This window comes from Podarcis tiliguerta (assembly GCF_965153285.1).
Source record: "Podarcis tiliguerta genome assembly, chromosome: 12".
Lineage (NCBI taxonomy): Eukaryota > Metazoa > Chordata > Lepidosauria > Squamata > Lacertidae > Podarcis > Podarcis tiliguerta.
Window position 1 is genome coordinate 39,769,381 of NC_139545.1, and position 25,147 is coordinate 39,794,527.

Consider the following 25,147-nt stretch of genomic DNA (forward strand, 5'->3'; position numbering starts at 1 on the left):
AGTTACATCATTCTGCTCTCCATTTCTATGATGTATTTAATCTAGGGTGCGATTCACAACAAGACTGTATGGACAGTTGCCTCCTTGACCACCAAGGCACCAAACGGCCAGCCATATTTGTTGCAACAGCATCCAGCTCTGAACAGTGGGTTTACCCTGAGGATGCACGCAAGTTGCTTAAGGCCACCACAAAAAAATGTTCTCTCTTGTTCTGCCATATTTTTAAGTCAATGAACTGGGTGGTTTCTCAGGGACAAAAATGTGGTCTCAGTGACCACAAAGTGCCCTTCATTTAAAAACAACAGTGGGTTACCTGAGACCTGCACCTCCCTACCTTGTTGGTTAAAATCGATCGCTTCTGCTAAAACCACAGGAATAGTACTAGAATAAACTTGGCCAAAGAGCTGGTTTATAGCTGTAGTATTTCCTTGTGTGATGCATAGTTAATCATCCTGTCTCATGTGAAATTTTGTTGTGATCAGACAGATTCATAGTGAATAGATCAGTAACTATGAAACGTAACAGGTAAGAATGGAACCTCCAGAAGCAGGTGCAGTATCTCTGATTACCAAATGCTGGAGACAAAGAACAAGGAATGGCTATCGGCATCTTGCACAACTTGTGAGCATCTGTGGGGTATCTTGGTTGCTTGCTTCTGCCAAGGCAAGGGTGCTGTGCTGGAACCATCTTTGGACTGAGCCAATTGGGCAGTTGTTACGTTCTTAAACTATACTGTCTCCTCGCTATAAAAGCCAAGACAGAGCTCTATGTACTGGCAACCTTTGTCTCTTTATTCGTGGTTTCAAAAGAAATAAATCCTGCCACCTAGATTGCATCTCTGAGACTGAATTGGGAAATACAACCCTGCTGCCACACTTGGTAGACAAGCTGTACAGACGGGGAACAAATTAAATCGAACCATCTCACTGCCTGGTTGGGAAAACTAAGAAATGAAAAGAAAAATCCAACTTCTGGAAAGCAAGGCTGTTTGGGGTGGGGTGGGGATGTGCTCTGTGGGGAAAGCCCTGCCAAAGACACCGACAGAAGAGCAGGAGATCTTGGCACCAATGCAGCAGCACCATCCATGCCTTTAATGTAGTGAGGTCTACCAAAGAATCACATGTAAAATATCTCATTCTTTCTTACACACACACACACACACACACACACACACACACACACACACTTTCCATATTCCATTCCTTAGATCAGAATCTGGAGGAAAAAAAGTTGTTAATGAAAACAAGGTTAACTCCTGTTTCTATTTTCAGAGCTTGTTTAACATTCAGCATGGGATACAGAATGCAAGGCTTTGTGTTTTTAATTAAGGCTCCTTACCCCAAACTTCTGAAACGTAAATCAGCTGCTCTTAGCTAGAGAGCTGGCTCCTAACTCTGGTCCAGCCATGCTGCATCCTCTCTCCAAGCGGGGGGAATAGATGACAACAAGCAGCTGCTTCTTCAGAATCTACAAGAGGTTAGCAGAAAGCAATCCATACTCAAATATCAGCTGTGTGTGCTGAGGTCATGTATAAATGGAAAGGGTTGAAGCTGAAGTTTCGGAAGGGAGGTCAAACATATTGCAATAGACCCAAAATCAAAGTTCATGATGAATCCACCTGCACAGCCCCTGTTGGGATGAATGAAAGGTGCTTCAGAGTACAGAAAGATAATGTAAAATTATAGGAGAGAAAAAAAGATGAGTGCAACAAGGAGTTAAAGACTAAAAGAAGATGGAGATTTTGTAATCAGATGAGATAACGAATTACCAAGAAACATTATTATCTGAGTGGATTCAGATGTCAGATAGAGCATTTTTCAAAACGAGATCGTGTTTCCTTGGGATTTGCTGTTAAGGAAAACTTTAAAACAGAGACAAGATCTGTAAATGCTTCCAAATATTGAGGTTAGGGGGGCATTGCAAACTGTGTAATGCTATTACTGACTGAAAAGTGCAATGAATCGGTTTTATAAGCATTCTGTCATTAGTGATGCAATCCTTAAATATGTACTTATTTCCCTCTTGTTGCTAGCCAGATTGGTTATTACAGAGATAATGCTATTAGCCTCACAGCACATTCAGTCAGATTAATTTGCTACAAGCCATTGGTCACCACAGACATACAGATGTATCATCCAGCAAGTAACAAAATCTCGATATTTTTTAAAAATGAAACCGTCTCAAGAATCTCTTCCAGAAACCTATCCCCAGAGGAAACAGGCATGAAACAATACACTGCATAGTGAACAATATCTCCCACATTTCTCTGTCCAGAATTATAACTTGCAGGTATTCCAGAGTATCTCCCTTCTAAATATACTATGGGGATAGCCTGAAGTCTCAAAGGAGTAAATACTTTCCTCATCACATCAACAAATAATTTTAAAAAATACACTGGAGGACCATAATTAGATTTAACAGAACAATGCTAACAGAATGGTGAGAACTGCTTAGTTTGAAGATAACATCTAGCTAACAAAAAAAGCTGCATTCTTTAGCTTTATTTTTAATACACAGTTTCTCCAGAATTTCAGGCAGAGAATCTTTCCTGTAATGATGCGTCAATACGCTTTTTTTGCTGTTGTGGAATGTTTTCGGCACATTTATGTGAGAAAGCGATATTAAAAGTAAAAATAAAACAAATCCCATATGGCAGGTGTGAAGAACCTTAGTTCCCGGGGCCGAAATCTCTAGGCCTCTGTCTACTGCCCTCAGGACTCTCATTGACTAGACCACGCTGCCTCTCCGCCAGCCACTCAGGTGCCCTTTGGGGAAAGGAACTAGGCATCTTTCTTGTTCATGCCTCACAAAGTCCAAATTGCCGAGACTCTGAAATCAATACTTCCTTCTTGATATGTCAACTTTGTTCTGAGAGGGCTTTGCGAACGAACGCTCTGATCCCAGTAAAGAAGAGAGGAGTCTGTTAAGGGCTCGGTTGAGGGCTGCTGCGCTGGAGACAGTTGCCGGCTGATGTCATTGATGTATGGCACTAGTTTCCTGGTGTTGCATGGTATTCCATCTCTTTGACATACAGCCTTCTGCTTGCCATCTTTCCCTCATTTCCTGCGGTTTGTTTGGCTTTCCTCTTTGCTTTGGTTTTCATTCATACCTCTCTTCCCATATAAAGCACTGGTGATATTTAATGAACTCTTTCACCTGATGAATTGGGCATTATGTGGCCTAGCGGTGGCAAGTCCACTTGGCAAGTGTGCCACACAGATCAAGGCCAAAGTATGAGGTTGCGCCGGTCTAGTGTGCAAGGATGTACCTATGTAACGCCCGTGTTTGGTAGATCAATGCCTAAAGAAGAAGCACTTGGATTCAAAAGTTGCCAAGGTCTACTTGTTCCAATGAGAGATAACTTTCACACACACCCATCTCTACTTTTACTGAGGGGTTTACAGTAATTCAGGAAAAAAATATTCCCTCAGAACGTGCAGGCTGGTGTTTGGCTGCTTGAGGCAAAGAACAAGATGGCGTCCCTTTCCTCATTCCACACACAGAAGCTGACCAGAATGACAGCTAATCTTACTTCAACGCTGAAAACAGGGAGCTGCCTTAGTAAGACCATTGGTCCATATAGTTCGGTATTGTCTACACTGTCTGGTAGCAGCACTCCAGCGTTTCAGGCAGAGGACCCTCCCAACCCTGCTTGGGAGAGACCAGGTATTGAACCCAGAATGTGGGCAAAGCAGATGTTCGCAACTGAGCTATGGCTCTTTCCCACTGATGGTGGGGCAATGTTGTCCACCAAACCCAAGGACAGCAGGCTAGCTTAGAGTAGGGTTGCCATATTTCAGAAAGTGAAAATCCGGACAGAAAAGTTGGCAAAGTTGTTGAGATTTTTTTTAGTTCTGCCCAAAGTTGCTGAGCTTTATTTTTTTTTTTTTTGCAAAATCGCAAAAATGGAATGTTTTGGAGCTATTTCTGAGGAAACGCCATACGTCTGGATTTTCCAGGACATTTCCTTCCGCCGATTTCTGCCAGGACACTGCTTATAACCAAACAATTTAACCCCTGTGTTGCAAACAAAAGTCAGTAATATCCAAGGCAACACGATGACCAAATACAATGATACAGTATCAATATACACTCCTTCTATAATATATGAAATCACATAAACAGAAAACTTGTGAATCTCTGAAAGTCACAAAATATGCACTCTTAATGGATTCTCTTGAAAACATAAAACCAAATAAAGAGACTTATAAGACTTATGTTTATTTGGTTTTAGGTTTTCAAGAGAATCCATTAAGAGTGCATATTTTGTGACTTTCAGAGATTCATAAGCTTGTAGCTGCAGTATTCCAGATATGTCCAGACATATGGCAACTCTAGCCTGAAGGTCACAGGGCTACCTGCTCCTGATAAGAGCTGTAGCCACTGTCTCTCTGCCCCATCCACTGCTTGCTGCCCCTGTGTCAGCCACCTCACTCTGCCTAATAGTTCATCTGGTTGAAATGAAAGGCAGAACAGGTGTGCGAGGGATGAGACAGGTTCTGGGATCATGGAACTGCAATGCTTGCTCTGTGATCTCCCTAGTGTGTAAGTCAAGAAAATTATCTATGCAATTAAAGGGTGAAAGTGTAGAAAGTGCACTTTTAAAAGTTGTGTGAGAGAGATTGTTTTATGAAAGCCAGTGGCCTCGCCCCCCCCTCTAAATTAGCAAATAGTCAAATCTGGCTGATTTGATAGACCCATCTCCTTACCTGATGAAGTGTTCTGCTAACACAGTTTGCTAGTAGAAAGCACATAAACACCAACCTTAAGAGGGAAAATGCCAAACTTTAAGTATGTGGTTCTTCAAATAGTACTCAAAATCTGCTACAGTTATTGAGCTGAACTGCATAGCAATTCATTGAAACGCAATATTTTGTCAGTCCTGGTAACCGAAACTGAGAGCGCCACCTATTGGTGATGCTGGGGAATTCCAAATGGAGCTAAGAGAGCCTTGAAGTCAACTCAAGAAACAGGCAACTAACCTGCTCCTTGTGCAGTCCTAGAAGTTTTAGGTCAGGTTCCCCACCCCCCCCATTTCAAAACACTTCTTTTTTTTTTTTCATTTCAAAACATGCTTTGAAATGAAACAGAACTATGAGTATGTGATGTTTCAACACAATGACACTCCATAAATAAGAGTACCATACCTACACATAGGTTGCATTCATACCATAGGTATGAAACTGTAGTTTGCCCCTAACAAACAGAACAGCCTAGAGTGACACAGGGGCAGCAAGCGGTGAATGGTGCAGAGAGACAGTGGCTACAGCTCTCCTCGGGAGCAGGTAGCCCTGTGACCTTCAGGTTAGCGTTGCCATGCGTCTGGACATATCCGGAATACTGCAGCTACAAGCAGTGTCCTTCCTGGCAGAAATCGGTGGAAGGAAATGTCCTGGAAAATCCATACATATGGTATTTCATCAGAAATAGCTCCAAAACATTCAATTTTTGCGATTTTGCAAAAAAAAAAAAAAGGTCAGCAACTTTGGGCAGAACTGAAAAATATCTCAACAACTTTGCCAACCTTTCTGTAATAATATGGCAACCCTACTCTAGGCTAGCCTGCTGTCCTCGGGTTTGGTGGACAACATTGCCCCACCATCAGTGGGAAAGAGCCATAACTCAGTTGCGGCATCTGCTTTGCCCACATTCCGGGTTCAATCCCTGGCATCTCCCAAAAAAGCTCCAGGTAAGGAGAGTCCACCACCTTCCAAGGGAGTCCATTCCACTGTCAAACAGCTCTTACTGTCAGAAAGTTCTTCCTGATGTTTAGTTGGAATCTCCTTTCTTGTGATTTGAAGCCGTTGGTACTGGTCCTAATCTACAGAGCAGAAGGAAACAAGCTTACTCCATCCTCCATATGACAGGCCTTTAGATATTTGAAGATGACTATCATATCTCATCTCAGCCTCTTCTTTACCAGGCTAAACTTCCTGTACCCAATTCCCTCAACTAGGCTGGGTATACAGCACACCTTTAAAGCACCCTCCCATAGAATCTTGTGAACTGTTGTTGTTGTTTAGTTGTTTAGTCATGTCCGACTCTTCGTGACCCCATGGACCAGAGCACGCCAGGCACTCCTGTCTTCCACTGCCTCTCGTAGCCTGGCCAGACTCATGTTCGTAGCCTCGAGAACACTGTCCAACCGTCTCGTCCTCTGTCATCCCCTTCTCCTTGTGCCCTCAATCTTTCCCAACATCAGGGTCTTTTCCAGGGAGTCTTCTCTTCTCATGAGGTGGCCAAAGTATTGGAGCCTCAGCTTCAGGATCTGTCCTTCCAGTGAGCACTCCTTAAGAATGGATGCGTTTGATCCATTCATTTGATCCATCCATTGTTTGATCCATCCATTGTGAACTGTAGTTTACCCCTAACAAACTTCCTTGGAGCTTTTAAAGCAGTGGTTGGATGGCCATCTGTCATGGATGCTTTTACTAGAGATTCCTGCATTGCAGGGGGTTGAACTAGATGACTCTCAGGGTCCCTTCCAACTCCACAATTCTTTAATTCTATGATTCAAAGCTGCCTAAGTGTTTGAGGCCAGGTTCCTGTGTAAATACTAGGAAAGAATGTCTACAAACATCATTTCCCTCCCCTCTCATGTTTTTGTTCCCCAACAGGGTGAGGATAACACAAAAGTGAATTGTCCTTTGAGGAATTAAAATGGAAACAGTGCCATAACAGCAACTTAGGAAACTCATAAGTAAGAGGATATTGGACTGATTGAAATGGACAATGAACACATTCTCTGCCGTACACTATTTTTCTATTAGATGCAGAAGGAGCAGTGGCAGCCTGAGGGTCCATTCATTATATATGTAACACTTCTGCAGTTGAATCGTTTTCACGCCAGCTGAACGATACTTTAGAGCTAGTTGTTTGCATCCCGTTTGCTGACTTTTAACATTAAAATGACTTTTGCTGTAAAATGGGGGTGGGCAGGTAGCCGGTAGGAGGCAGGACCCAGACTCCACATTTTCAAGGCTGGAAAACTAGATGGGAAATTAAAAATGCTCACATGCACATGCTGCCATGAATTTTCAGACTTTCTCCTCTAGCAAACTGAATTAAGACACATTGCCGGAAAGGTACTGCTGAATTTACTCTCATGGCCTCAGAGGACTGGGACTGGCTACCCTGCAGGATGGCCTATGCTTTGATCCTTGGTTGCCACCACCGCTGGGCAGCACCATAGCAATGAGAGCTCAATTTATGCCATTGAAGGGGAGCCATGAGGTGCCTGCAAAGATGCCTTTAGTGGTTCACATGGGCCAGTGACCACATCAGTAGAAGCCAGCTATCAGAGGACTCTGTGCAGATTCAACCATCACATCTATACCTTGGATCCCCCTTTGCACGAGTTACCTGATTGCAGTGGTGGCCAAATTCAACGCTTACTGACTGCAGTTTATTCACAACTTAATTGGCAGAACTTTCTTCAAAACAGAACAAAAACATCAAAGATGCATCCAACAAATTCTTGAAAAGAACTTTAAACAGGATTGAGATCAAAACTCTATCTCTCCCCTGTCCCAGACTCCTCCACAGCCTGAGGCTGTGTGCTCCTGAAGAACTTCATTATTTACATCCTACTTCCACGGAGCCTGGGAACAAAGACTCCAACCCACCACCCTTCCAAGATGGCGAACTTGCAATTCAATAGCCTCCCATGTGATCTAAAGTTAAATACCTCATCAGAGCTACCAGAGAACAATAACAGTTGATTATCAACCTGCCTAGGAGTTTAGCTCCTATTGTTTTTCTCACTGGTGAGAGCCAGTGTGGTGTAGTGGTTAAGAGCAGTAGTCTCGTAATCTGGGGAACCGGGTTCGCGTCTCTGCTCCTCCACATGCAGCTGCTGGGTGACCTTGGGCCAGTCACACTTCTTTGAAGTCTCTCAGCCCCACTCACCTCACAGAGTGTTTGTTGTGGGGGAGGAAGGGAAAGGAGAATGTTAGCCGCTTTGAGACTCCTTCGGGTAGTGATAAAGCGGGATATGAAATCCAAACTCCTCTTTAGCTTCAATGACATCTCCCAGTTAAACCCTTTCAGCAATACACATAGGCATTCTCCATTTCACTGCCAATTAAGCAATTATTCTTAACATAGCACTCCCAGAGCTGGTGTGCCAAGCAGACCTTGCCTGAGAAGGCCAAAGCTTTTTCCACACTGGGTGACCCACCCCCCACGCAGATCTGATGCAGAAAGTGTTTCCTTACTAAACTTGCCTAATAAAATGCTTTCACAAATCCACTTTTGAATGCAGATATTGGGTCACCTTGTGGTGGCTTTTCCATCCCCAAAAAAGGTCACATGGACTAACTGCCCCTCTCGCCGTGCATCCATTATGCTTCCTTTGAGTGCGAAGCTTTCTTCATAAGGCTCTTCTAGGAACAACCTAACATTAAGAAATCTGTTACCTGATGCAGAACTCTCATGTGCGGGATTCCTGGGACCTTTGGAGAAGAAGGAGATTTGTACAATTGACTACAGTCTTTGTTTTCTCTTGTTTTTGTCTTTAAAAAAGCACACAGAAAAGATGAAACACACAAGTTACTTGTATTTCATGTAAATTTGGATAAAACATCTGTGTTGCCAAAAATAACAGCAGGAGCTGGCAAGGAACTGTCGAGCAAAAGGGTGTCTGGCACAGTACAAAGAAGTAAAACTAGAACAAATACTAACACAGAGCGTAACCCACAAGGCTCCCTCGCTTACATAAAATAGGCATCTGTTGTGATACATCAAGCTTTAAGATAGGGTTTGATTAAAAAGTGAAGGTGACCGGGGGGAGGGGGGGGATCTGCTTGTTAAGAGTAGCCTATTAAAATGGAGCAGGCAGATTCCTTCCAGGAGAAGTGCTAGTACGCTGCCTTCAGCATCTTGATAAGAACGGCACAGTGCTGAGTGGTGTAGAACATTATAGCCCAGCCAGAGCTGTAAAATATAATTGGTGAGTCTTTATCTTTCTTCTTGGTGAGAAATTCTATACAGTGCCGGAGGAATGACAACAGAAATGATTCCCGTTAGTCTGCTAGGTTTGGGCCAAAAAATTCTCCTGGCCTAATTCCACAAGGGGTTTTGGGGGGGCGGTTAAAGTGTGTGTATGTGTGTAAATGAGGCTAACCTAGGGTTTGGCCCTTGAAAGGTAAAAGGCAGGTCACCAAAGCCCTAGAGTGGGGTTGGGCTGTCTGAGCCCATAAGTGTGGCTGAGCCACACAATCTCTCTCCCGCTCTGCTATTCCCGAATCCAGGGGAGTGTGCAGAAAAGCTTAAGAGATGACAGACAAGGAGACCGCAGCTTTTCGGCTGGGGAGCAGTTTGCTTTCCAAATCTTGGAAGTCAACTATGAAAACAGCCAGCGCAGAAATGTTGAGCTGGGCTGGGGCAAGCGGCTTCAGGATTGCCACCACGGTTGGCAAGAGATGTGACATGATGTCACCCTAACTACTATTTCTGTTATTTGAAAGACAAAGAGCTTAATTGAAGTGAAAAAAGGGTTTGCGCCAGCCGAGCGCTTTTCAGGAGATTATATTGGTAGGAGTGGAAAAACCAAGGGAATTGAAATGCCTGCAGACAGCGAAGGCAGTAGGAAAGCACCCTCGAACCAGAAAGAAAGAGCAGCAGAAATAGCCAGTGAGGCAGACAGAACAGAAAGTGTAGGCAGAGGAAGGGGGGAATAAACAAGGAATAGACACATATATAGATATATACACACACACACACATATATATATATATATACATATATATATATATACATATATATATATATATATATATATATATATATATGCAGGTTTTGGTGTCCTCGGGTGTCTTCCCGTGTAAAAGTTGGGGTGTCTAGGCGACGTTTCGACGAGGTCTCACTCGTCATCTTCAGGCTGGTGCTTTCGGCTTCTTGTTACTGGAACAGAGCAGGATCTCAGTGTTTGAGTTCCTATAAATACTGTTGAGGAGGTGTGGTGTATAGCCTCCAATGTTCTGGGCAGAGAGGAGGTTCCCAGGCTAGTGTGCCTTTTCTTCTTTTGTTCCTTAATTACTTGAGGGATATCTTGAGTGATTTCTTGAGTGATTTCCTGAATCCCACTTAGGTGGGTCATTAGGTGTGGATTAGTTGCTAAAGCCTTCGTGTCTTGAACTCTTGAACTTTGTGAAGAGTTTTTCTGAGAAGATGGCTGTACTGCACTTGGTTGTGCTCTGGCTTGGCTTCGTGTATAGGGGCGAGCTGTGGTTTTGTGGCCTGTGCCAGCCAGATCTGTGTAGGGATTGCAGGGGGGTGCAGCATCCGGAGGTGCCACCCTGGTTTGGCTACTGGATGGTGTCTGTAATTTATCTGTGGAGAGGGTCTGGGTTTGGGTCTGGTGTGGTTGATTGGTGATGGCGTTCTGTGTGCCTCTGGATCTGGTGTCAGATTTTGTGGGGAGGGCTAATTTCCAGATGTCTGGCAAGCGGGATGTGTCGTCACGCTTGTTCATGTTGTGAGGGTGTTTCTCTATCTCGATGGCTTCCATGATTATTCTCTTGTGGTGATGTTCCATGTTAAAGAGCAATTTGGAATCTGCAAAATTAATTTCGTGTCCTGTTTCTTTCATGTGTTGGAAAAGAGAGGAAGTTTTTTCTTCTTTTTTGACGGCATTCTTGTGTTCTGCGATCCGTGCATTTATTCGTCTGTTTGTTTGTCCAATGTACGTGGCTGGGCAGACTTTGCAGGGTATTTCATAGACCCCTTGGTTTTCCAACTGAATTTTATCCTTGGGGTTTCTGAGGATATTGGCTATTTTTTGGTTGGTGCAAAAGGCTGTTTTGATATTGTGTTTATGGAGGATTTTGCTAATTTTATCTGTAGTGCCCTTGATATAAGGAAGGAGGGCTATGCCATTGTTTTGTTCTGTGTCTTGGTTTTTGGGGGGTGTTTCTTTTTGGATTAGCTTCGTAACCCTGTTTTGCTGGTATCCATTGGCAATTAACACATTTGAGAGATTCTGTAACTCAGTTGTCAAGTGGTCTTCGTCAGCCAGGCGTTTGGTTCTGGAGATGAGAGTCTTGGCTACGGAGTTTATTTGTGCAGGGTGGTGGTGTGATTGTGCATGTAAGTAGCGGTTGGTGTGTGTTTTTTTCCGGTAGATAGTGTGTCCTAGGGAGCCATCAGGTTTTTTGTAGATTAGGACGTCAAGGAAGGGAAGTTGGTTGTTGGCTTCTATTTCCATAGTGAATTGTATTTTGGGGTGTAGGCTGTTGAGATGTGTGAGGAAGCTATCCAGTTTTTCCTTCCCGTGTGGCCAAATTACAAAGGTGTCGTCAACATATCTGAGCCAAAGTTTGGGTTTGTGTTCTGACTTGTCTAAAGCATTGGTTTCAAAGTGTTCCATGTACAGGTTAGCGATGACCGGTGAGAGGGGTGATCCCATAGGTGCTCCTTCTATCTGTTTGTATCTTTGTCCATTGTGGATGAAGTACGTGTTGGTTAGGCAGTGGTTGGTCAGGTCCAAGATGTATTCGGGGGGATTGTATTTGTTTTGAATGGCTGTCAAGGCTTCATTAATGGGCACTTGTGTGAAGAGAGATACAACATCGAAGCTCACAAGTAGGTCATTGGGTTGTAGGTTTTGCTTCTTTATTGTTTCTATGAACTGGAAGGAGTTTGGAACGTGTGAAGAGATGGATTCTGCATAGGGCTGAAGTTGCTTGGCGAGAAATTTAGCGAGATTTTGTAGAGGTGAGCCTATGGAGCTGACTATTGGTCTGAGTGGTGTTCCTTCTTTGTGTATCTTGGGGAGGCCGTAGAGTTTGGGGCATCTGGATGATTTTTCTCTGGGGATGATTCTTAGCTGGATTTCTTCACTGATAGGAGAGGCTTTTATTTTGGATTTGGTGGTTTTTTCCAGATAGGTGGTGGGATCTGTTTTTATAGGTTGGTAGGTAGGGTCTTGGAGTAGATTTGATAGTTTTGCTTGGTAGTCCGATGTGTTCATCACAACAGTGGCATTACCTTTGTCTGCTGGGAGAATGATTATGTTGTTGTCTTTCCTCAGGTTGGTGAGTGCTTTCTGTTCTTCTTTGTGTAAATTGCTTCTGGGTGGTTTGCTGGAGCAGAGGATGTTGGTGACTTCAAGTCTGATTTTATTGGCTTCATCTGGATTGATTTTGGTTAGGCTAGCTTCGACTCCGCATATGATGTTTTCCGTGGGGATGCGTCTCGGGGCGACTGCAAAGTTGAAACCTTTGGAGAGTACTTTGGTTTCAGTTGAGGTGAGGATCCTGTCTGATATGTTATGTACTGTTTGTTTCATGGGTTGTTGTGGAGGGTGGCTGGGCTTCTGGCGTTTCTCTAGTTTGTGGAGTTTGTTGGTGTGTGTGTCTGTCTTGTGTGAGGTCTCCGTTTCAGCTCTCCAGACGGCTAGTTGTTTGCATTTGTCCCAGAGTGCAGGGTGGATTTTGTTACAGAGTTTGAGGTGAAGAGTGAGTAGATCTTTGTTGGTTTGGTTTAGTAGGTATCTTTTCTTGTGTAGTTCGTTTCTGATTAGAGATAGTTCAGTTCGTTTCAGGATCCTTTCGGTAGCTGGGGTTTTAGAGTGGAATTTAAGTTGGAAGCATGTGGGAATTAAGTTGTTGTCTCGGCAGTTGCGTAGGAACAAGAGATCACATAAGATGGTGGCTCTTCGGATTTCTAGTTTCTCGTAGGTTCTTGTCAGCTGGAAGGTTTCCTCCCCGTAGAGGTGAGATATTTGCTTTCGTAGATTTTCACGGGTACAGGAATGCAGGTTTTGGTGTCCTCGGGTGTCTTCCCGTGTAAAAGTTGGGGTGTCTAGGCGACGTTTCGACGAGGTCTCACTCGTCATCTTCAGGCTGGTGCTTTCGGCTTCTTGTTACTGGAACAGAGCAGGATCTCAGTGTTTGAGTTCCTATAAATACTGTTGAGGAGGTGTGGTGTATAGCCTCCAATGTTCTGGGCAGAGAGGAGGTTCCCAGGCTAGTGTGCCTTTTCTTCTTTTGTTCCTTAATTACTTGAGGGATATCTTGAGTGATTTCTTGAGTGATTTCCTGAATCCCACTTAGGTGGGTCATTAGGTGTGGATTAGTTGCTAAAGCCTTCGTGTCTTGAACTCTTGAACTTTGTGAAGAGTTTTTCTGAGAAGATGGCTGTACTGCACTTGGTTGTGCTCTGGCTTGGCTTCGTGTATAGGGGCGAGCTGTGGTTTTGTGGCCTGTGCCAGCCAGATCTGTGTAGGGATTGCAGGGGGGTGCAGCATCCGGAGGTGCCACCCTGGTTTGGCTACTGGATGGTGTCTGTAATTTATCTGTGGAGAGGGTCTGGGTTTGGGTCTGGTGTGGTTGATTGGTGATGGCGTTCTGTGTGCCTCTGGATCTGGTGTCAGATTTTGTGGGGAGGGCTAATTTCCAGATGTCTGGCAAGCGGGATGTGTCGTCACGCTTGTTCATGTTGTGAGGGTGTTTCTCTATCTCGATGGCTTCCATGATTATTCTCTTGTGGTGATGTTCCATGTTAAAGAGCAATTTGGAATCTGCAAAATTAATTTCGTGTCCTGTTTCTTTCATGTGTTGGAAAAGAGAGGAAGTTTTTTCTTCTTTTTTGACGGCATTCTTGTGTTCTGCGATCCGTGCATTTATTCGTCTGTTTGTTTGTCCAATGTACGTGGCTGGGCAGACTTTGCAGGGTATTTCATAGACCCCTTGGTTTTCCAACTGAATTTTATCCTTGGGGTTTCTGAGGATATTGGCTATTTTTTGGTTGGTGCAAAAGGCTGTTTTGATATTGTGTTTATGGAGGATTTTGCTAATTTTATCTGTAGTGCCCTTGATATAAGGAAGGAGGGCTATGCCATTGTTTTGTTCTGTGTCTTGGTTTTTGGGGGGTGTTTCTTTTTGGATTAGCTTCGTAACCCTGTTTTGCTGGTATCCATTGGCAATTAACACATTTGAGAGATTCTGTAACTCAGTTGTCAAGTGGTCTTCGTCAGCCAGGCGTTTGGTTCTGGAGATGAGAGTCTTGGCTACGGAGTTTATTTGTGCAGGGTGGTGGTGTGATTGTGCATGTAAGTAGCGGTTGGTGTGTGTTTTTTTCCGGTAGATAGTGTGTCCTAGGGAGCCATCAGGTTTTTTGTAGATTAGGACGTCAAGGAAGGGAAGTTGGTTGTTGGCTTCTATTTCCATAGTGAATTGTATTTTGGGGTGTAGGCTGTTGAGATGTGTGAGGAAGCTATCCAGTTTTTCCTTCCCGTGTGGCCAAATTACAAAGGTGTCGTCAACATATCTGAGCCAAAGTTTGGGTTTGTGTTCTGACTTGTCTAAAGCATTGGTTTCAAAGTGTTCCATGTACAGGTTAGCGATGACCGGTGAGAGGGGTGATCCCATAGGTGCTCCTTCTATCTGTTTGTATCTTTGTCCATTGTGGATGAAGTACGTGTTGGTTAGGCAGTGGTTGGTCAGGTCCAAGATGTATTCGGGGGGATTGTATTTGTTTTGAATGGCTGTCAAGGCTTCATTAATGGGCACTTGTGTGAAGAGAGATACAACATTGAAGCTCACAAGTAGGTCATTGGGTTGTAGGTTTTGCTTCTTTATTGTTTCTATGAACTGGAAGGAGTTTGGAACGTGTGAAGAGATGGATTCTGCATAGGGCTGAAGTTGCTTGGCGAGAAATTTAGCGAGATTTTGTAGAGGTGAGCCTATGGAGCTGACTATTGGTCTGAGTGGTGTTCCTTCTTTGTGTATCTTGGGGAGGCCGTAGAGTTTGGGGCCAAGCAACTTCAGCCCTATGCAGAATCCATCTCTTCACACGTTCCAAACTCCTTCCAGTTCATAGAAACAATAAAGAAGCAAAACCTACAACCCAATGACCTACTTGTGAGCTTCGATGTTGTATCTCTCTTCACACAAGTGCCCATTAATGAAGCCTTGACAGCCATTCAAAACAAATACAATCCCCCCGAATACATCTTGGACCTGACCAACCACTGCCTAACCAACACGTACTTCATCCACAATGGACAAAGATACAAACAGATAGAAGGAGCACCTATGGGATCACCCCTCTCACCGGTCATCGCTAACCTGTACATGGAACACTTTGAAACCAATGCTTTAGACAAGTCAGAACACAAACCCAAACTTTGGCTCAGATATGTTGACGACACCTTTGTAATTTGGCCACACGGGAAGGAAAAACTGGATAGCTTCCTCACACATCTCAACAGCCTACACCCCAAAATACAATTCACTATGGAAATAGAAGCCAACAACCAACTTCCCTTCCTTGACGTCCTAATCTACAAAAAACCTGATGGCTCCCTAGGACACACTATCTACCGGAAAAAAACACACACCAACCGCTACTTACATGCACAATCACACCACCACCCTGCACAAATAAACTCCGTAGCCAAGACTCTCATCTCCAGAACCAAACGCCTGGCTGACGAAGACCACTTGACAACTGAGTTACAGAATCTCTCAAATGTGTTAATTGCCAATGGATACCAGCAAAACAGGGTTACGAAGCTAATCCAAAAAGAAACACCCCCCAAAAACCAAGACACAGAACAAAACAATGGCATAGCCCTCCTTCCTTATATCAAGGGCACTACAGATAAAATTAGCAAAATCCTCCATAAACACAATATCAAAACAGCCTTTTGCACCAACCAAAAAATAGCCAATATCCTCAGAAACCCCAAGGATAAAATTCAGTTGGAAAACCAAGGGGTCTATGAAATACCCTGCAAAGTCTGCCCAGCCACGTACATTGGACAAACAAACAGACGAATAAATGCACGGATCGCAGAACACAAGAATGCCGTCAAAAAAGAAGAAAAAACTTCCTCTCTTTTCCAACACATGAAAGAAACAGGACACGAAATTAATTTTGCAGATTCCAAATTGCTCTTTAACATGGAACATCACCACAAGAGAATAATCATGGAAGCCATCGAGATAGAGAAACACCCTCACAACATGAACAAGCGTGACGACACATCCCGCTTGCCAGACATCTGGAAATTAGCCCTCCCCACAAAATCTGACACCAGATCCAGAGGCACACAGAACGCCATCACCAATCAACCACACCAGACCCAAACCCAGACCCTCTCCACAGATAAATTACAGACACCATCCAGTAGCCAAACCAGGGTGGCACCTCCGGATGCTGCACCCCCCTGCAATCCCTACACAGATCTGGCTGGCACAGGCCACAAAACCACAGCTCGCCCCTATACACGAAGCCAAGCCAGAGCACAACCAAGTGCAGTACAGCCATCTTCTCAGAAAAACTCTTCACAAAGTTCAAGAGTTCAAGACACGAAGGCTTTAGCAACTAATCCACACCTAATGACCCACCTAAGTGGGATTCAGGAAATCACTCAAGAAATCACTCAAGATATCCCTCAAGTAATTAAGGAACAAAAGAAGAAAAGGCACACTAGCCTGGGAACCTCCTCTCTGCCCAGAACATTGGAGGCTATACACCACACCTCCTCAACAGTATTTATAGGAACTCAAACACTGAGATCCTGCTCTGTTCCAGTAACAAGAAGCCGAAAGCACCAGCCTGAAGATGACGAGTGAGACCTCGTCGAAACGTCGCCTAGACACCCCAACTTTTACACGGGAAGACACCCGAGGACACCAAAACCTGCATTCCTGTACCCGTGAAAATCTACGAAAGCATATATATATATATACATACATACTTTGGCTTAGTGAAATGTCAAGCGGTGGTCTAGTGGTCTTGCGAGGCTGAGTTCGGACATGTGCGCCCATCACTTGATAATGATTATAATATCAAGAATTGCCACATCAATGCCACACTTGCAATATAAAGTTCCCAGGGCAGTTTACAAAACATAATGCCATTAAAAAAAAAGCATTAGTTGCAATAATAATAATGAAACATCAATTTAAGAGCAGCATTTGAGTAGTAGCTTTTTAAAAGGCTTTGTGAAACAAAAAATGTCTTAGCCAGAATAAGTCTCCAGGAGAGAGGAATATTAAAGGTGGGACAACGAAGGAGGCCTCTCTCTCTCTCTCTCTCTCTCTCTCTCTCGTTTTCCCACACCTCTTATGGGGGCTACCCTAAGGCAAACCTCCACAAATGACCTCATTACACAGATTGATTTGTGCATCACATATAAAGTACCACAGGCAGAGCTTTAAATTCATTTCCTCTCACCTCACCCAAAACACAGGATCAATGGACACAGTTCACATCAGAGGCGAGTTTAGGGCAGCCCATCCAGCTCTGCTGCACTGGATCAGGGTACTGCAACCATGACATAGTGAACTGAACAAAATGGAAATCAAGAGATGGATTGGGGAATTTTGGCCTCATGTAGGGCACCACTGAAATCTGAAAAACCAAAATCCGCTCCTGTTCACGTGTTCAGCATTGAGACAGTAATGAAGCAATGAGGTGTGATGTGGAGGCATGTGAGAATCAGCCATCATTGTTGTGATACCCATTGGCAGATGCCTATCATTTTGATAATTGTGCAGTCATTAAAAAAGATAAGAGGAAACCAGTTTGTTTACTGCTGCTTCTATTTTTTTTAAAAAAGATCACCTACATATGCTAGTGCTTTTAAACCTACCACACAGCCGTGAAGATGTCTGAATTTCTATTCAAGGACCCTATTTCCTGAGATAAAGAAAGATGAAATGTTAAAATGGTTAGTATACATACACATCTGATATTTCCTTAACAAGAGCAAGATAAAACAGTGTGTAAGTGGGTCATAACATATTTTCATACGCTTGAACTTTAAGGGGAAATGAATATAAAGCTCACATTTCAGTGCCTATTTGAGCATCCTGGGACAATTGATTAGTTGATAATGAGTGTCTGTCATCAAGTAATAAATCATACAAGCAGGAAGTGATAAAAGAAAGGCTTTCTTGTCTGCTGACAGACATTTGTGGTGAAAGCTCAAGTATTTCTCTTCAGTTCAAAGGAGGGAAAGTCCTCTCTGTTGACTCTCTTCCTAAAGTGCTATAGTATTTCCCTAGGAGAATGGTTTTGTGAATGGTAAAGATATCCCACCCCCCACCCCCAGCTTCTTAATGAAAGAAGGCTTAGTGGTTTTGACATCTACTGGGGTTTTGTTGATTTACACTCACCAAGAAACTGACCCAAGCAAATTGGAAAAGATACCAAACGCATTCTGAAAGCCTCAACTCTTGAGAACAAAATGAATGTTGCCAACCACCTGCCAACTAGAATTTAGATTTGAAAAATACACTTAAAGAAAAATCAGAGGACAGAACTGCTTCAAGACATTTTGATGCCATTAGACAGAAAATAAAAATGGTGTCCCCGCTGATGATAGTCAAATAATAAACTGAGTAATGAACTCTGTCCCCTTAAAGGTACTCCCAAGATCTCCAATCTGAGGTGGGCTGCCTCACCCCGTGAAATGGTAGGGCCGGCCCTGGAAAGGAGTGCAGAATCCTGTAAGCATTCTGATAACAATCCAAAAAGAATGTTTTAGTTTATGAAAAAAAATAAAAATGGAATCAGCAGAGATTGCTTTATAAGGTTATTTTTGGTTTATTATCCCATGCAATATGTAGGATAAAGCTACTGCCTACTGGGGCTCTCAGTGTCCATGGCGATGCAGATTGCTCCCAGAGAGGCTTACAAATGAATAAAAATAGCAGAGTCCCTGTCCTACATCAACAGGCGCCATATCAGGAATACAGACTTTGGGCATTTCTACAACACAGGCTGAAAGTGTCTACCACTCACCTGAAGCAACTCTGGAAACTGTGGGGAGAACTAGGGATTTTCAAGAAAGAATTCTAAAGATTCTCTCTGCTTCCCATGATTCTTTGGGGGGAAGCCATGACAGAGTGGTAAAAGAGCACAGGGTGCATTTGTACTGTAGATGTGTTTTGAGTCAGAAGAGGGACGTGGCAATGAGAGAGTTCCAATGGGAAAGCGTAAAATACTTGTTTGTTGTATTTTTCTCATTTAGTGACTCTAGTTGGGAGTTTTAACACTTGATCTTCTAATCATGTTCATAACGTGACTCTAATCCAATTAAGTGATTTCTTTAGCGCTGCTAGAACTAAAGTGATATTTGGGGAAGTCTTGGAAGCATGTGGACAATTCCGTCTGTTTGAAGTAACTGTGCATTTCCAGATGTGAAGCTGGGGGCATGTGGTGTATGCCGTCCTCTCTGGAGATTTGTAAGTGCTCAAACAAGCAAAGCCATAATGACAGAATGATTAGACAGGTTTAGCAAGAAAAGAATTGCTCGAGACGCCCAGGAATGAGGCTACAACCACACACAGTAAGGGAAAACATCTTTATTATATGCCCATCACACGCACGCACACACACAGAGAGATGTAGAGAGACAATGTTCTTAAACTTACATTTTTTCGATAACTTCTGGTGCAACTTTAGAAGAAAAAAAAAGGACTAAAAGAGGGACTGAAAAAATAGTATGGTAAATTAAATTAAAGAAGGATTTTTCCAAATTTTGTTCCATATCTACTTCTTGTGTTAATTCTGATCAGATGTAAATCAGCCGTAAAAATAACCCAAATGCACATTTCTGAGGCATTCTAATCCAGTGTCTGCCCACTCTGAGCTTGCAGGCTGCAGTACTGAAAAGGGAAGTTCAGAGGACGTGGTGAAAACTGTGTTTGGAGCTTCAGCCGTACTTTGCTTTCTCTGTAGCCAGAGCCAACCTTCGGATGTTTGCTATGCAACCAGCTGCTGCTTCCTGAAGCGTTTCGTCCGTAGAGCCTGCCATACTCAGCAGAAGCTTGTTAAAAAATAACAACATGCAAGAGAAAGAAAAATGAAATGAGAATGAGCTCCAAACCAAAACCATTATACCGAAAATAAATTATTTTAAAATAACATGCCTAGAGAAACATATCCAGTAATGAATGAAAATAGCCATATGTTCTGCAGCTCTGGAATGGAGTTTTCAAGGCTGGATTCTCTAAAGAATCCATCCACAGGACGAAAAGTGGCCAAAAGGATAACAGAGTTCCAAAAAGCCCTAAACAGATGTATTTAAGATAAGCATATCAATGGTTGTTAGGCAGAAAACACAGGCTATTTCTCAGAAAGGTTGTTTGAAGCAAAGAGTAACCACCCTCATTAAATGTCATGATTGAAACATCCAGATATTGTCACTGGTTGAAGAATGGATTTGGGGTGAGATAATTCATTAGCATGACCCAGTGTGACTGCTCTGATGTTTGTTCCACAAAATTATTCACAAAGATAAAACTGATTCCAGGGTCAGAGTCTTCCAAAAGTCTTCCAAAAGCTGAATTTCTTCCAAAAGCTGAATTTTATTACCATGCCACACATCACTTTTTCCTAAGTGGAGATAAAGTATTTTGTTATGCATGTATCGTGACATGTTATTTTCTGCTGAAGGCACACAGATGGGGTAGCCAGTACAGAAAGGGGCTGTCAAATTTTCTGTACCCATATCAGAAAACAACTCACGTCTGCGTGGGCATTAATTGCTGTGTAGGCAAAAGTTCAGTAGCATGTGCCCATAAAGGTAGAAATGAGATGTGATGCTCAACAAAAGGCTGACACTAAAATGCTGCTCTGCCCCAGCTCCACATCACTGGCTGCTGATGGTGGGGGATGGAGAAATATGAGGAAACAGGAAGGGTAGGTCTGTTATTAATTATTATTTGATTATTATTACTATTGTATTAGAATTGTTCGTTGCTTGCTACCCAATGTCTCCAAGTGACTTACAATGCATTATGTTACATTATGTTAAATGTTAGGGGGTGGGGGTGGGAATTCAAGATGGGACTGTTCTTTTCAGCAGAAACCTAAAACCTTTAAGCCCATAGATGCTTAGGATAGTAAATGCCAACCACTGCATTGGTGAATTTCCCTAAAACTTGATGTTATACAGTCAATGGAAAAAATATTACTCGGTTTTGCAGGTGCAAACATTCAGGGTTGTGATTTCAGATAAATTCTTTTAAAAACTGTGGCCTGTCATCAATTTTCTGACAACCAACAGCCCAATTTTTCTTTTACGGTGTGATCAGCCAAATCCAGCCCCCCCCCCGCCCCCCCGCTGCCCATGGAAATACTCTTAGTGCAGAATCAACCACATGGCAGCATGCCTACTTAAAATCTATGCTCTCCACCAATAAAAGGTTGTTCCCGGTCTCTGTTGCAATTTTGCGGCAGCTAGCCTGTGACACAACTGCTTAAACATTTATCTTAAAGGAGCTACACAGAACCTCGCATTTTGAAAAGCTTCCCAAACTTTTAATGTAGCCTCGGGTATTTTGAAGTCACATAGCCTTAATTAAAACCCTTTTTCTTCCCAGCCTGCAGCCCTGAGTATTTTGAATCCACCCAAACAACACTGAATCAAACCACAAAAAAATCTGTTATCACTCAGCCCTTGTGCATATTTTTCATACAACTCCAGTATTACATAAAATTATGAACTGCTGAATATAAAAGCAGAAATTGAACACAGACTTAAGACCTATATTCTACCTTTCACTAACCTTCCAGTGGTTGGGAAACACGGATCACAGCTGCACACATATGGAACATGCTTATGCAGATCAAAGCATTTCATACTTCAGGAAGCATTTGTGTTAGACTAATGCACTGAATAAGCATCTTGCCAGTCACCCCTCACCCTCTGACCTCTCAATGTAACTTGTAAAAACATTTCATTTTCTTGCTTGAATTCCATTTAAAAATAAAATAAAATAATACTAGGTTTCGACATACAGAGCACAAAATCCACAGAATCACATAACTCCCAAGGTAGGATTTTGCAACATGGTCAGCGACTACACCAACTCAGAAGAGCAAAAGCAGGATTTTGCCTTAATCCAAAGCACCATTTGCAGACTTGCCTATATAATTAAAAGACACGGTGCATTTATATAAATTTAATAAATAAAATTAGAGTCTGTTACCAGGGTGTAGCACCTATATTGCAACACCTATGTGAGTTCACAGACAAGGCCAACGCACTCGCAGAGAAGTCAATGTATATTGCTAATGTGAGACTAAAAGAGCAGCACTTGGGGACAGTGTTATAGCACATGGGGCACCAGCAAATGATCACACCGCTCTGCCTACAGGCTGAGAGTTCAATCAAATATTCCACTTTCTCTATAGACAAACTGGCCCTGTCTATGCCAGTGCACTTGGTTTATACACCAACTGAACGTTCTTGCTCTCAGCCTCAAGGGAAATATTGCCACATTGTGGCTTGGGAAGGAATTTTTATATAAGCAGATGCCTGGAGGTTCTGGAGCTTTTATCTTTCCTTAAGACAAAAAACCCCATAATCACCAGGAAATCTGTTTACGCAAGAATTCCTTCCCGATCCACAACATGCTAATAATATCTTGCTGAAAGCAAGAATACCTAGTGTCTGATTTTCAGAGAGGAGGCCATCGGCAGACAATCAGTTTACCTGGTAATTACCAAGTGATACATTTAACGCCTGCTTCTTGGGAGAAAAGCAATGACAAACCTAGACAGCATCTTAAAAAGCAGAGACATCACCTTGCCAACAAAGGTCTGTATAGTTAAAGCTATGGTTTTCCCAGTAGTGATGTATGGAAGTGAGAGCTGGACCATAAAGAAGGCTGATCGCTGAAGAATTGATGTTTTTGAATTATGGTGCTGGAGGAGACTCTTGAGAGTCCCATGGACAGCAAGAAGATCAAACCTATCCAGTCTTAAGGAAATCAGCCCTGAGTGCTCACTGGAAGGACAGATCCTGAAGCTGAGGCTCCAATACTTTGGCCACCTCATGAGAAGAGAAGACTCCCTGGAAAAGACCCTGATGTTGGGAAAGATGGAGGGTACAAGGAGAAGGGGACGACAGAGGACGAGATGGCTGGAGTGTTCTCAAAGCTACCAGCATGAGTTTGACCAAACTGCGGGAGGCAATGGAAGACAGGAGTGCCTGGCGTGCTCTGGTCCATGGGGTCATGAAGAGTCGGACACGACTAAACGACTAAACAAAAACAACAACACATTTAACACATGCCGGGTTTCATTATCTGTTGATGGGCACGGCTTGCATTGGAGGAAAATGCACTTCTTAAATACAATGGAGTGCTGTGACTGAAAAGTGATCTGTGACATGTCTGCACAGTATGACAACTGTTGGCATACCTTATGAATGAACACTATGGTGTGAGAATTAGTCTGCAAATCATGCTTTTGTGGCCCCACTCAAAGGGCTGCTAATTTCTGTAACAGTTATAAAAACTAAAATTAACGTACAGTGGTACCTCTAGTTACGAACTTAATTCGTTCCGGAGGTCTGTTCTTAACCTGAAACTGTTCTTAACTAGAAGTGTGCTTTTGCTAATGGGTCCTCTTGCTGCCGCTGCACCGCCAGCACATGATTGCTGTTCTCATCCTGGGGCAAAGTTCTCAACTCAAGGTAACTCTTCCAGGTTAGCGGAGTTTGTAACCTGAGGCGTTTGTAACTCGAGGTACCACTGTAGTCCCAAAGTTAGGGCCCAACCTAGATGACAGGTAGACAACTGGAACTTCTGTCACTGACATCAATGAACAGAGGAGAAGACTCAGATGTTTCTGTGCTTTATCGATTAATAGCAAAAGCATAGCGCTTGCCTAGGAAATGACTGCATTGCTCAGCTCTGTTTCTCTATATCCTTTGTGTTTACTGACGTGCTTTCTGCCACAAAACTCCTAAAATGTCACCCCCTATTTATGTTTCTTTCCACGAACTGCAATTCTGATCAACTCTAATTGCAACATGTTCCCTCAGGCATGCAGCAATTTTCCTGCAAACCTTGCAGATGAGTTAAAGGCAGAAGTATTCCATGTGCCTGATTCAAAACCAAAAATATGCATGCACATAGTGTACATAGGGTGGTTTCAATAAAGCCTTAAGTATGGCATTTTGAAAAATAGGCTATTTACAATTATATCCTGCATGTTCACAGCAGATCTTCTGCCTTCCTCAGTGATGAACCCCAAAATAATTTTCACAGTAGAAGTCCTTTGGATGATTTTGACTTGGTAACCAATTCATTGAACCAGATTCCTATGACTAAAACAGCATTTGTGAGTGCCTCTTCCCAGGGAAGTCCCTCTAAAACTATTGCTTTATCCTTTGTTTCTTTCATGATTCTTTACCCTTCTGGAGCCACTTCACATCTTTGTGTGTGTGTGTGTGTGTGTGTGTGTTTAAGATGTTTTAAGTCTGCACCTAAAAATATAAAACATGGGCATGACAAATTTGTGTATCCTTACACTTGGCAAGCTTCCTGTTCTAATGAGGATGTGAGTCACAATTCCCACTAGCAAAGTCATCACACGATCAGTTCCATTATACTGGCGTATAATTGATAGTTTTAAAAAGACATTTCATAAAAAGTCTCACTGAAAACATAAACCGCAAGATGGCATTCGGCTTGTTTGGGACAGTATGGCCACAGGCAATACCACGCAAACAGGAGAGCAACTCTGCCATTTTTTGTAAGTCTGGCAAAATAAACAAACAAGGGGTTCATTAAAAATAAATAGATCCTGGGCTGATTCATTTAGATTCTACAAACACGCTCAACACATATGCATACAAGAATGCGTATTTTTGTTTAAATGCATACAAACCTCATGTGCTTTGGGGAAAATGCATACCAAAATACTGTGAATTGTAGTGTGTGTGTATGTAAAACAGATAGGGGCTGAGACAGGACAGAACAGACTTACAAATACACACTGAAAAAAGTCTGATCCATTCCTACATCAGAAGTGTAAAGGCAGTAGCTGAACCACATGTGGGGAGGTGTCCATGTGGGCCCAACTTTCTCAAGAGGTCCATTGCCAAAGAAGCTTTCAAAATGAAACTTCTAATGTTTTGGGGGAAATGTGTTTTACCCTTCTTGGAAATAAACTGCAATCATACCTAGTAATAGAGAGCAACAGAAATACTGATCTTAGCTTGCAATATATTTATTCAACTTAATGTCATCATGGCTGCTTCATTTCACTATCACAATGGCAGGCTATTGTTTCTGAGTGATGCTAGAAATTGCTGGTGACACTTTTCTATTCCAGTTTAGTGCTTTGCTTCTTTCACATACTATTTTATGAAACGATGTCAGATTCCTTGTGC

The 25,147-nt window shown here is 42.8% G+C and overlaps 1 protein-coding gene across 1 annotated transcript in view; it reads right to left on the reverse strand.

The window, feature by feature from the left end:
• Positions 1–25,147, reverse strand: part of ODAD2 (outer dynein arm docking complex subunit 2) — a 161,933-nt gene that overhangs the window by 64,484 nt on the left and 72,302 nt on the right. Inside the window, exons 20-21 of the mRNA XM_083407204.1 lie at positions 19,678–19,786; positions 19,392–19,416 (exon numbers count right to left, since the gene is read on the reverse strand). Coding sequence (XP_083263330.1) covers positions 19,392–19,416; positions 19,678–19,786 — 134 coding nt within the window. The remainder of the gene's footprint in view (positions 1–19,391; positions 19,417–19,677; positions 19,787–25,147) is intronic.